The following is a 14,216-nucleotide window of genomic DNA, read 5'->3' on the forward strand; positions in this document are numbered from 1 at the left end:
CAGAAACTATCAAACTCTTAGAGGAAAACATAGGTAGAACACTCTATGACATAAATCACAGCAAGATCCTTTTGGACCCACCTCCTAGAGAAATGGAAATAAAAACAAAGATAAACAAATGGGACCTAATGAAACTTCAAAGCTTTTGCACAGCAAAGGAAACCATAAACAAGACCAAAAGACAACCCTCAGAATGGGAGAAAATATTTGCAAATGAAGCAACTGACAAAGGATTAATCTCCAAAATTTATAAACAGCTCATGCAGCTCAATAGCAAAAAAACAAACAACCCAATCCAAAAATGGGCAGAAGACTTAAATAGGCATTTCTCCAAAGAAGATATACAGACTGCCAACAAACACATGAAAGAATGCTCAACATCATTAATCATCAGAGAAATGCAAATCAAAACTACAATGAGATATCATCTCACACCAGTCAGAATGGCCATCATCAAGAAATCTAGAAACAATAAATGCTGGAGAGGGTGTGGAGAAAAGGGAACACTCTTGCACTGCTGGTGGGAATGTGAATTGGTACAGCCACTATGGAGAACAGTATGGAGGTTCCTTAAAAAACTAAAAATAGAACTACCATATGACCCAGCCATCCCACTACTGGGCATATACCCTGAGAAAACCATAATTCAAAAAGAGACATGTACCAAAATGTTCATTGCAGCTCTATTCACAATAGCCCGGAGCTGGAAACAACCTAAGTGTCCATCATCGGATGAATGGATAAAGAAGATGTGGCACATATATACAATGGAATATTACTCAGCCATAAAAAGAAACGAAACTGAGCTATTTGTAATGAGGTGGATAGACCTAGAGTTTGTCATACAGAGTGAAGTAAGTCAGAAAGAGAAAGACAAATACCGTATGCTAACACACATATACGGAATTAAAAAAAAAAAAAATGGCATGAAGAACCTAGGGGTAAAACGGGAATAAAGACACAGACCTACTTGAGAATGGACTTGAGGATATGGGGAGGGGGAAGGGTAAGCTGTGACAAAGCGAAAGAGAGGCATGGACATATATACACTACCAAACGTGGGGTAGATAGATGGTGGGAAGCGGCCGCATGGCACAGGGAGATCAGCTCGGTGCCTTGTGACCGCCTGGAGGGGTGGGATGGGGAGGGTGGGAGGGAGGGAGATGCATGAGGGAAGGGATGTGGGAACAGATGTATGTGTATGACTGATTCACTTTGTTATAAAGCAGAAACTAATAAAAATAAATAAATAAATAAAAAATAAAAAGCAAAAAAAAAAAAAAAATGAGGCCCTGCTTTAAGGCACTTGCAGTGGGGATGGTGAGGGGAAATATAAGAGGAAGTTTAGAATGTAGAACCAGTGAGACTTGAGGATAGTCGGATATCAGAAGGCCTCTTTATCCTTTGATCTCCCTTCGAACTGATGATTGTTAGCCTCCAGTACCACAAAAGCATGCTTGGTGTGTTAAACTCTAATAATTAGAATTAGAGCAGAGGCCAGTATGGTTGGAACAGAGGGAGTGAGAAGGTGGATAGTAGATGAGATCAGGAGGAATCAGGGAAGATCAGATTGTGTTAGATCCTGTAGGCCATTGTGAGGACTTGGGCTTTTATTCTGAATGACACAGGAAGTCTTTGGAAAGCTTTGAGCAGAGGAGTGACTTGATCTGACAAGATTTTAATAAGTCACTCTTATGTATTGAAGATACATTGGAGGGAATCCGGTAAGGGTAGAAGAAGAGGGACACAATTAGGAGGTTACTGCAGTGACCTCGACAAAATGTTGTGGCTTAGACCAGGGTGGAAATGGTGAGAGGTGGTCAAGATTCTGGATTTATTTTGGAGTTCTGAGTCAAAGACACTGGCGCAAATACATCATTTTCTCCTGGAGTCCATTGGGTCCCAGAAACATCCACCACATTCTCCAGTTAAAAACCCGTGCTGTTTTTAAAGGATACTTACTGCTAAAATTATGATTAAACATTTATTTAAAAATAAAGAAATGTATACGTATAGTTTTAAACAAAGCTGCTGAAAGACAGTAAAAACCAACGTTTCCCTGCTCCCTTCCTCTGTGTCTCCTTACCAGTGGGAACTTCTTATTTTCTCTGCTTAACAGTTAGGTTTGGCATAGAATTCTAGAATAAGTAATTTTCTGCCGTTGTTGAGTGATGTGATGCTATTACGACTTTTCCTGTGTATGCGACCTTTTGTTCTTTCTAGAAATTCTTCATGAGATCTTTGTCTCCAGTATTATGAAAGATTGCAGTATTGTAACTTGATGTGGGTGTTTTGCATCCATTGTACCCATTAAACCTGAGCTCACAGTTTGAGTTCATGTTCTTCAGAAAATTAGGCTTCTGCCCTGGAATACAGTTTTACCCATGGTGGGGAGGAAGAGAATACCGCCTGGGTATCCTAGCTTTGCTACATGACCTGTCAGCCAGTCCTTCTGTTTTAAATTCTTAGCCTTACCTCCATCTTGAGTACTTGGTGCCCTTAGTCATTAGGCCTGTTGTAAGGAGTTCAGCAGGGCAAAACTGTTTGCTTCTCTTTGGTATTTCCTTCTGCAAGCCTTTCTTCCTCTTTTCCAAGGCAGTTAATCTTTCCCATTTGCTTCATTGCTTGAAATCGTGTTAATTTCTCCTCTCTTTGTCCTTGTGGCATTTTCCTTTAGACAGTGAGATTTTTGACATGGTGAAGAGATAAACTAATGTAATTAATCCTGCTTTCATACATAGAGATTTTTAAATGTTTATTGACAACAGTAGTTTTGTTCTCTACATCAAGTATGACTTCAGTGTACAAAATAATTACTTTAAAATGACTAAGATAAAAGCAGCATGAGAAACACTGGAGTGTCACTCCTGTACTACATACCTATTGCATTTTATGATGTAAAACTGCTTCAGGACAGTGTAAGTGCTTGTGTATACACCCACTTACACCGCCCCCCCCCTGCAGCTCTGTACAGTTTAGATCGTCATGTATTTTATTTATTGAAGTGGTTTTTTTAGGAATCATAGTATATGTCTGTGCTCTGCCATGAAGTATTTGTAATAGTTCTGTTAAAAAATTTAGTTGCTATAATCAGTAACAGATGCTGACAACTTCAGTAGCTAATGCTTATTGAGTACTTTCTATGTGTCACGTCATGGGTTATATCATGTATCGTATATTATCCTTACAACAAGCCGGTGAGGCATAGATACTGTTCTTCCCTGGTAGGTTAGTTGGTTGTTTTCTTTGTGTAATGTGTTTATTCTCTCGGAACCAGGAATGACTGAGTATGATATAGGTAGTCATTCCTGTGAATGTGATAACTTTGCTTTTTGCTTGTTTTTATTTACTTTAATTATGGAAGTAATTCATGTTCATTGTGAAAACCAAGGACATATTCTTTAGGTGTTACAGAATATAAATTTGCATGTTTATTACAAATTTGGGTCTATTGGGTTTCATGTTCAATAAGCTTACAAAGTAAATATATTAAACAGCTTTCAAAAAGCTAGGCAGATTTGAATTAAAAACAAATATGAGTTACTATAAATAAATCACTACTATAGTGTGAATACAGTGTGGTCTACCATGTAGGCTCTCTTGAGTTCTGAAGTATATACTAAAGTGTATACTGTGATTCATATCTCTACTACTTAGCCTCAACAATTAACATAAATAAACTATGGCTTCTGTTTTTAAGATTCTCCTTGGGCCTTATATATAATTAGGTTTTTTTTGTTTTTTGTGTTTTTTTTAAGATGTTGGGGGTAGGAGTTTATTAATTAATTTATTTATTTATGCTGTCTTGGGTCTTCTTTTCTGTGCGAGGGCTTTCTCTAGTTGTGGCAAGGAGGGGCCACTCTTCATCGCGGTGCGCGGGCCTCTCACTATCGCGGCCTCTCTTGTTGCGGAGCACAGGCTCCAGACGCGCAAGCTCAGTAGTTGTGGCTCACGGGCCTAGTTGCTCCGCGGCATGTGGGATCTTCCCAGACCAGGGCTCGAACCCGTGTCCCCTGCATTAGCAGGCAGATATTCTCAGCCACTGCGCCACCAGGGAAGCCCTATAATTAGGTTTTTAAGCCTATTTCATAGCTGTTTAAAAATACCAGTTTCTTATTCATTGAGTGTAGAAGTCTCCCTTGGCTTGCTTAATTTTGTTTCAAATCTTTTATGGCCCTACTATTTGTCTAATTGACGCTTGATTTCTGAAAATATAATCATGGTTTTGATCTTTTATTTTGGGGGATTAAATTTTTTAATTTCCTATTTAAAGTCGTAAGTGGAATTTTTGAGAAATACTTATTTTTTGGTTTCCTAGTACATATAAAGGTTTGCTTATACTATACTGTAGTCTATTAAGTGTTCAATAGCATTATGTCTAAAAAAAACAACGTATATACCTTAATTTAAAAACACAGATGACCCGGGGACTTCCCTGGTGGCACAGTGGTTAAGAATCCACCTGCCAATTCAGGGGACACAGGTTCGATCTCTGGTCCGGGAAGATACCACGTGCCGCGAAGCAACTAAGTCCATGTGCCACAACTACTGAGCCTGCGCTTTAGAGCCCATGAGCCACAACTACTGAGCCCAAGCGCCACAACTACTGAAGCCCGCGTGCCTAGAGCCCATGCTCTGCAATAAGAGAAGCCACCGCGGTAAGAGGAGCCACTGCAATGAGAAGCCCACACACCACAACAAAGAGTAGCCCCCGCTCCACAACTAGAGAAAGCCCGCGTACAGCAACAAAGACGCAACGCAGCCAAAAATAAAATAAATAAGTAAATAAATAAATTTATATAAAAATACAGATGACCCTTGAACAACACAGGTTTGAACTGCACAGGTTCACTTATAGGCAGATTTTTTCAGTAAATGCATACCATAGGACTACACAACCCATGGTTGGTTGAATCCACAAATGTGGAACCACGGATACAGGAGGGCTGACTATATAGTTATACGTGGATTTTTGACTGTGCAGAGGATCGGCACCCCTAACCCCCAAGTTATTCAAGGATCAAATGTACTTGATTGCTGGGAATTCCCTGGCTGTCCAGTGGTTAGAACTCCGCGCTTCCACTGCAGGGGGCGTGGGTTTGATCCCTGGTTGGGGAGCTAAGATCCCGCAAGCCGTGAGGCGCTGCCAAAAAAAACAAACAAAAAATGTATTGATACTTGATCGCTATAAAATGCCAACCATCATCTAACAACACAGCGTTGCCACAGACCTTCAATTTATAAAAAAACGCAGTACTTGTGAGGCACAATAAAATGATGTATGCCTATACTATAATCAAAACATAGGACATTTCTGTTATCCCAGGAATTTCTCCATGCCCTTGGCGGTCAGTTATTCCCACCTCAGCTGCCTCTTGGTGACCACTGATCTTACTTCTGTTCTAGTTTTTTTGCCTGTTACAGAATGTCATAAAAATGAAAATGTTATAAAATGAAAGCCTTTTGTGCCGGTTTTTTTCAGTTAGCATAATGTTTTTGAGATTCATCCAGGTTGCTGCTTTTTATTACAGAGCAGTAATCCATTGTATGAATAGACCACAGTCTGTTTATCCTTCATCAGTTGATGGACATTTTGGTTGTTTCCCGTTTCTGGCTATTAAGAGTAAAGCTGCTGTAAACGTTCATGGACAGGTTTTGTGTGGACATATACAGGCATAGCACGTTTTATTGCACTTGGCTTTATTGTATTTTGAAGATAATGCCTTTTTTAAAAAAAAAACAAAGGTTTGTGGCAACCCTGTGTTGAGCAAGTCTATCAGAGCCATTTTCCCAACAGCATTTTTATTTCTTTGCTCATACCCTTTTTCTGTCCTGTCACATTTTCCCACGATTTTCCATTCTTCATCAAACCTAGCATAAAAATGCTCAGTTTTAGCCACTTCTTAGGGTCTTCGTTTTCTTACAAAGTTTTCCACATAAAACTTACATTAAATAAATTATATGCTTTTCTCTCTTTTTTTTTTAAATTGAAGTATAGTTGATTTACAATGTTGTGTTAGTTTCTGGTGTTCGGCAAAGTGATTGTTGTTTATATATATATCCTTTTCAGATTCTTTCCCATTATAGTTTATTACAAGATATTGAATATAGTTCCCTGTGCTGTACAGTAGAACCTTGTTGTTTATTTTATATATACTGGTTTGTGTCTGCTAATCCCAAACTCTAATTTATCCCTCACTCTCCCTTTCCCCTTTGGTAACCATAAGTTTGTTTGTAAGTTCATTTGTAGCATTTTTTTTAGATTCCACATAAAAGTGATATCATATATTTGTCTTTCTGTCTGACTTCCTTCACTTAGTGTGATAATCTCTAGGTCCATCTAGTGTTGCTGCAGATGGCATTATTTCATTTTTTTTCATGGCTGAGTAACATTCCATTGTGTATTTAATACCACATCTTCTTTATCCATTCATCTGTTTATGGACATTTAGGTTGCTTCCATGTCTTAGTTATTGTAAATAGTACTGCTATGAACACTGGGTGCATGTATCTTTTTGAATTAGAGTTTTCTCCAGATACATGCCCAAGAGTGGAATTGCTAGATCATATGGTAACTCTATTTTTAGTTTTTTAAGAATCTCCATACTGTTCTCCATAGCAGCTGCACCAATTTACATACCCACCAACAATGTAGGAGGGTTCCCTTTTCTCCACACCCTCTCCAGCATGTATTATTTGTAGACTTTTTGATGATAGCCATTCTGACTGGTGCAAGGTGATAACCTCATGGTAATTTTGATTTGCATTTCTCTGATAAGTAGTGGTGTTGAGCTTCTTTTCATGTGCCTGTTGGCCCTCTGTATGTCTTTGGAGAAATGTCTATTTAGGTCTTCTGCCCATTTTTTGATTAGGTTGTTTTTTTTTGATATTGAGTTGTATGAACTATTTGTACATTTTGGAAATTAATACCTTGTCAGTTGCATCATGTGCAAATATTTTCTCCCATTTCTGTAGGTTGTCTTTTCATTTTGTTTATGGTTTCCTTCGCTGTGCAAAAGCTTATAAATTTGCTATTATATATAGAATGGATAAACAACAAGGTCCTACTCTTATAGTACAGGGAACTGTATTTAATATCCTGTGATAAACCATAATGAAAAAGAATATGAAAAAGAATGTAAATATATATGTATGACTGAATCACTTTGCTGTACAGTAAAAATTAATATAACATTGTAAATCAACTATATGTCAACAAAATAAATTTAAAAAAGAAACTCATCTCTTTTTTCAAAGCAAAAAACTTACAAGTTTGATCAGCATTTTTAAAAATTAAGATGTACTTTTTTTAGACATAATGCTATTATTGCACACTTAATATACTACAGTATAGTGTAAACATAACTTTTATATGCACTAAAACAAAAAATTCATGTGACTCAATTTATTGTGGTAGTCACTGTATTGAGATGGTCTGGAACTGAATCTACATCTCTCTAAAGTATGCCTGTATGTGTGATTTTTCCCAGGTCAACACCTTGGGAGTGGGATTGCAGGGATGTACAGCAGTAATATGTTTAACTTTGTAAGAAACCAGACTTTTTCTCAAACTGTAACTTTTTTTTTTTCTCCGAAATCTACCATTTTGCGGGAATTCCCTGGTGTTCCACTGGTTAGGACTCTGCACTTTCACTGCTGGTCCGGGGTTCAATCCCGGGTTGGGGAACTAAGATCCTGCAAGCCACACAGTGTGGCCCCCCCCCAAAAAAAATCTGCCATTTTGCATTCCCACCAGCAGTGTTTGAGGTTTCTAGTTGCTCTGTATCAACACTTGTTATTGTCCATCTTTTTAATTTTATCCATTAGTGGATGTGCAGTGTACCTCATTGAGGTTTTAATTTGCATTTTCCTGATGAAAAATGATTTTGAAAAATCTTTCTGTGTTTATTTGTATCCATATATCTTTGTTGAAGTATCTGTTCATCTTTTTTTAGTTGTTTTTATTTTTGAGTTTTGTTTCTGAATATAAGCATTTACAAGATAAGTGTTTTGCAAATAGTTCTCTCAGACTGTGGTTTGTTTTTTCATTTTCTTAACAGTTTCTTCCAGAGTGTGGAATTTTTAAACTTTGGTGAAGTCCAATTTATCAGTTTTTTCTTTTATGATTCATGCGTTTGCTTTTTGTTGTTCAATCTACGAAATGTGTGCCTAACCCAAAGTCAAAAAGATTTTTCTCCAAATGTTTCCTTCTAAAAGTTCTGTATTGTCCATTTTGAGTTACTTTTTAAAATATGATATGAGGTAAGAATCAAGTTTTATTTTACATGTGGATGTTCTCTGTTTTTCATTTGTTGTGTTAATTTTTCTCTTTTATTGCATAAAGTTTGTTTCAATTCTATTTTCTTGATGGCATGTACTGTTAGATTAATATGAAATACTCTTATTAATGATTTCTTATCTTAACTTTTTTTGGAATGGTATCGTTTTCATGCCTACTTCCCTTTTATTATATCTTTTTAAAATATAATAAAATATTATAAATTTTTAAAATTCTATATGTAGAATTGTTTAGTATCTTTCTGTGGTGGGCTGTTTTTCTTCTTGCTCTAATGCCTGTTTTGGAGGTCCAGGTTACTTCTGACTCAGTCTGCTTTTCTCTTTCAATGCAGTAAGAGGTCTCTTGAGTGATTTTCCTCCGGTTAGAAAACAGTTCTCAGAACTCCATTGAGTAGCTATTAATGCTTTAAGAGAAAATTATTTTCCAGTCTTGCATTTAAAAAGAATAATTACTCAGCCTGTCTCTTATATACCTTTAAAAAGTTTAAATAATATCATTTAAGAGCTTTTATTTTGTTGTTGTTTTGGTGATCAGTCCTTATATTTAAATTGGATTCTTCTAGCTAAGCCTACCTACTTTGCACAGGTTCCCACATGGTGAGCCTAACATACAGATTTTGAGACTCAAATTCCTTATTTATTTGTAGGTGAAATGCCTCTGAGTATTTGGATATTTAAAATAAGGGGACATGTATGATTATCCATCAGTGGTTTATTTCGTATTGCTCTCAAGACCATTTCTTGAATTTTGAAAGATAGGATAGGAGTTTGAAAAATAGGATATATGTCAAATAATGGTCTAGGTTTCAACACACGTAATATCTGGGCAAGGAGGACCAAATAAAGCCCTAGAACAGTGTTTAAAAGCTATGATGTGACGTACCAGTAAATTTCAGTAGTAACACCCACTGTTTGGAATCTTCAGCTAATTATTCTTGCTAGGTAGATATTAATCTCAGTTACTTTTAACTACTAAAGGTGTTTGTATACAGTCAAATAAGTGAAACATTTAAAAAACTATTTCGTCCTCTAAAATCAAAAATCGTAAATTTTAGTACCTTCGCAAAGCCCCAGTTGTTCATTTGTTTCACAGCTCTGCGCGTGTGTACTAATTTGTGAATTAAGTAGATAAGTTTTGTTCTTTGCATTTTTTTGTAGATGTGGTGGTACGGTGGGAGCTATTCTGACATGTCCACTGGAAGTTGTAAAAACACGGCTGCAGTCATCTTCTGTGACACTTTATATCTCTGAAGTTCAGCTGAACACCATGGCTGGAGCCAGTGTCAATCGAGTAGTGTCTCCTGGACCTCTCCATTGTCTAAAGTGAGAGCACAGTATTCATGAATTTTTTCTGTCGGCTTTACCTTAATGATGCCTATGTTTGTTTATTTATATTCTGCCATATTTAAAAAGGTTTTTACAAACTTAATGACAGAATTACTCCCATAAATTCAGTAGAAACAATAATCCCTAATGGACAGGAACAGTAAGTTGGATAATATAAAATGTAATATCATTTCCAAATCATGTGTATTTGGAGTATTTTTCTACATTTATCCAGTGGATTTATTTTCTCAAGACATTATAGGTATTTTGCTTTGTTTAAATAAATTCATTTATTTTTGAAATGTGATCATGTTAAATGCTAACTCTATGTGTATTTTTAATTTTCAAAGTGCTCACACAAGTAAGTACATCCAATTAATGTCAGTCTGATTTTTATATAACCTAAATATAACTAAGATTTAAAGCAGAGTTCTACTGATTTTAAAGTGTACTTCAGTGTTCGGCATTTCTTAATGGTTTGAAAAAGATGTGTTTTTACATTTTACCATACTTCATTGTGTTACAAATTAGATTTGAAATTTCAAAACTATTGAAATTGAGTTTTATATGTTTAAACTTAGGTATGTAACTGAATGCCTTGTGTGTCTGTCTTATCAGCTCAGTTGGGACATAATCTATTTGAGCTTAGTTCAGTAGTGTTTATTTTGTAGTAGCAAGTAAACTCATACTGTGTGTTTTTCACTACCAAAAGATTTCATCACTCTTCTTTTTTCAAATTTACTTAAGTACATGAGCAGGTAGAATAAAATTGTTAACAAGTTGGGGTTAAAATGCCATTGTTGTAGATATATACTTCTATCTGCTTAATAATAGAGTATTTTAATATCATGACTTTGACAGTTATTACCGAATGTAATGCTCCTCTTCTTAAAATTCTTCCTTTGACCTTTGTGACAATACTATATATTTTTTATTCTATTTTTCAGTGGTTTTGCCTTCTCTGACTTTCCTCAGAGGAACTGTAGGAATCCCTCTGGGTTCTGTTTTAATTTCTTATTTAAGAGACAGTTTAATGTTTCACCTGTCATCGGTATCCAGATGGCTTCCAACTCTGCATTCTCTTGCCTTAAACTCTCTTGACTCTTATTCCCATTTTTTCCCTACTCTGGGGCTCTGTCCTAATCAATCTGTTTCATGGTTTCTTCCTTTGGTTTTTAATTTCCCAACATCTCTTGAGAGATAATTTACATACCATAAAATTCACCCATTTAAAGTGTACAATTCAGTTGTTTTTAGTATATTCACAGAGTTGTTCAAACCATCACCACACTCTAAATTTAGAACATATTCATCACCACCACAAAAAGAAACCCTTTCCTGTTAGCAGTCACTCCTATTTTCTCCTCTTCCTCTCCCCCTAGCCCTAGGCAACAACTACTAATCTACTTTCTGTCATTATAGATTTGCATATTCAGGACATTTTACATAAATGAAATTAAATAGTATGTGGTCTTTTACTGGTTTCTTTCATTTAGTATGTTTTCAAGGTTCATCTGTGTTGTAACAAATATCTTTTTATTGCCAAATATTCCATTGTATAGGTATGTACCACATTTTATTTATCCACCCATTGGTTGATGAACCATTTGCATTTCTCCCCTTTTGGGGTATTATGAGTAATGCCGTTATAGGAACACATGTTTTATTTTTCTGGGGGATATACTAGGAGTGGAATTGCTGGGTTGTATGGTTACTATATTTAACACTTTAGGGAACTGCCAAACTGTTTTCCAAAGCGGATACATCATTTTACATCCCCACCACCAGTGAATGAGATTTCCAGTTCCTTGCCAAAAAATAATAAAGTATAAAATAAAATTCCTCACCAACCTTTGTTTTACTCCATCTGTCTTTCTGATTATAGCCATCCTAGTGGCTATGAAGTGTTTCATGGCTTCTTAACCAGGAACTATGGGAATTCCCCCCAGGCTTTGTCAATTTCTTAGGGGCTCTTGGATGAGCTTCAGGAGGTCTGTAAATTAGGTGAAATTGTATGCAAAATTGTGAGTGTTTGCAAATGTGTTTTTTTTTAAAGGACACTTACCTTTCTTTACTTCTCAAAGAGATTATTAACAGAAAGGGCGAGCAAACACGGAAATTTTCAAAATGTGCTCTACAATTTCTCATTCTTAATTCTGCTTCTGTCTAATCTAGTTTTATCAAAAGTGCTTCTGGGGACTTCCCTGGTGGTCCTCTGCGCTCCCAGCGCAGGGGGCCTAGGTTCGATCCCTGGTCAGGGAACTAGATCCCACATGCATGCTGCAGTGAAGATCCTGTGTGCCGCAACTAACACCTGGCACAGCCAAATCAATAAATAAATTTTTTGTCTCTCTTTCTTTTTTAAGTGCTTCTGTATCACCTGTGTCAGTCATCTGGTGGCGTGGTAAAAATGTAGATTGCTGGGCACTGTCCTGTACCTATTGAATCAAGAATACTTTGAGGGTGGGATCTAAGAAATTAGCATTTTGAACAAATGTTCCACTAATAATGATAATAGTAAGAGTTATCAAGTGCTTACTGTGAGCCAGGTACTCTTTTAAGCTCTTTTTTTTTTTTTTTTTTTTTTTTTTAATTTTTGGCTGTGTTGGGTCTTTGTTGCTGCGCACGGGCTTTCTCTAGTTGCAGCGAGCAGGGGCTGCTCTTCATTGTGGTGTGCAGGATTCTCTTTGCGATGGCTTGTTACGGAGCATGGGCTCTAGGCACATGGGCTTCAGTAGTTGTGGCCCACGGGCTCTAGAGCTCAGGCTCAGTAGTTGTGGCGCACGGTCTTAGTTGCTCTGTGGCATGTGGGATCTTCCCGGACCAGGGCTCAAACCCATGTCGCCTGCATTGGCAGGCAGAATCTTAACCACTACGCCACCAGGGAAGTCTTATGCTGTTTTTTTAATTAACTTATTTATTCCTTATAGTAACCACCACCCTACCTGCCCCCTTCCCCCAAAAGTACTGTTTTTCTCTGTTTACTGCTGATGAAAATTAAGGATAAGAGAAAAGTCATTACTTACCAAAATTGAGCTCTTTATATTGGGAAGTCCGTCCCCACAGTTCAGGCCCTTAATTAACCATTCTGCTCAGCTGCCTTTGAAGAGATCATTCTTAAGTATATAGGTGCTTCAGAACCACTGGCCCAGTCTGTTAAGTCTGAATTAAAATACTTACTCTTCCTCAATCTTTGTTTCTTACTCCAAAACTTCATTTAATAACTCACCTTCAGAAAGCCTTCCATGACTTGGACATGCCTCTGTTCCTTTTCCTACTGGGCATATATATCTAGCTTGTATAGTATTTGCTTATTGATATGGTCTGTTAAATTATTTATTTCAATATAATTCTTTTTTCCACCACTGGATAGCAAACTTCTCAGTGGCAGGGGCCTTACCCTCTTTTCTGTCTCCTTACTCTGCTTAGTCTTTATACAGTACCTATTCAATATAGTAAATGTTAACTTAGTAGAGGAAGAAATAGTAGCAGACTAACCATTTTAGTACCCTAAAGGATGTTAGGGTGATACATTTTGCCATGGCATTTCACTGGAATGGTTGGATAAGATAATGCTGCAGTATGAGGGAGTTGTCCAATATCAAGGAAAGGACCTCAAATACTAGGAGGGAACTACATTTCTAATTGGGAATTGAATTTGCTGGTAAAGGTAGTAAAATGGAGGAGATTGAAGATAAGAGTAGCATGATCATATGAAAATAAATGTAGAAATCTATATTGATAATTATGTCTTGAAAACTTTGAGGAAAGAATCTGAAAGGAGTTCTTTTTATTATTGCTACAAAATCTGTTATCAATCTTTATTAATTTATACTTTGTCAAGAAAAACAGATTTTTATAAGTGAGCAACACTGACAAAAGAGTATTTATAACATGTTATAGTGCAAACATGGGGAATTTAGACTCTACATTTGCTATATAAATAAAGTAGCACACTTTGAAGGACATTTCTAAATACTATTTTTCTCTTTCAGGGTGATCTTGGAAAAAGAAGGGCCTCGTTCCCTGTTTAGAGGATTAGGCCCCAATTTAGTGGGGGTGGCCCCTTCCAGGTAAAAAAAAAAAAATTCATTTAAGTTAATCAAATTGTGGCAGTCTTTCTTGTTTCAAGCTTCATGAGGGGGGATCCTGAAGAGAAATCAAGATAAAGCACTCTGGTATAACAAATGGGTATCAGTAGCCATCTGAAAGGATAGGCAGATGTACCGTGTGCAGGTGCCGAGGACCTCTTAGTGAGATCATTGTGAAGCGGTTTTTGCACCAAGTTCAAGAAACCAAGAAGGCCTTAATACATTCGTCATTTTTCTATGATTTCTTTTTATCTTAGATTGACTTCTTCCATGATAGAACACTGCAGAGTTCACATTCAGAGTGAAAATGTGTACCCAGCTCTCTGTATTCAAACAGTGTAGTAGATCCATATCTTATTTATTGGGTTTCAACTTTTTATGGGCTCTTTCTTTTTTTAAAATGATCCAAAATTTCATTCTTATTGTAAAGACTAAAAAAAGTGTAAAGCTTGACATGTTACCTTAAACCATCACCTATCACCGTGTGCACCTGTCCACACA

General features: G+C 36.7%; 1 protein-coding gene across 1 annotated transcript in view; it reads left to right on the forward strand.

The window, feature by feature from the left end:
• The window catches only part of SLC25A36 (solute carrier family 25 member 36), a 39,585-nt gene that overhangs the window by 9,533 nt on the left and 15,836 nt on the right, over nt 1-14,216 (forward strand). Inside the window, exons 2-3 of the mRNA XM_082624189.1 lie at nt 9,457-9,621; nt 13,620-13,697. Of these exons, the coding sequence (XP_082480315.1) occupies nt 9,457-9,621; nt 13,620-13,697 (243 nt within the window). The remainder of the gene's footprint in view (nt 1-9,456; nt 9,622-13,619; nt 13,698-14,216) is intronic.

This window comes from Mesoplodon mirus (genome assembly GCF_964341445.2).
Source record: "Mesoplodon mirus genome assembly, chromosome: 6".
NCBI classification, from domain to species: Eukaryota; Metazoa; Chordata; class Mammalia; order Artiodactyla; family Ziphiidae; genus Mesoplodon; species Mesoplodon mirus.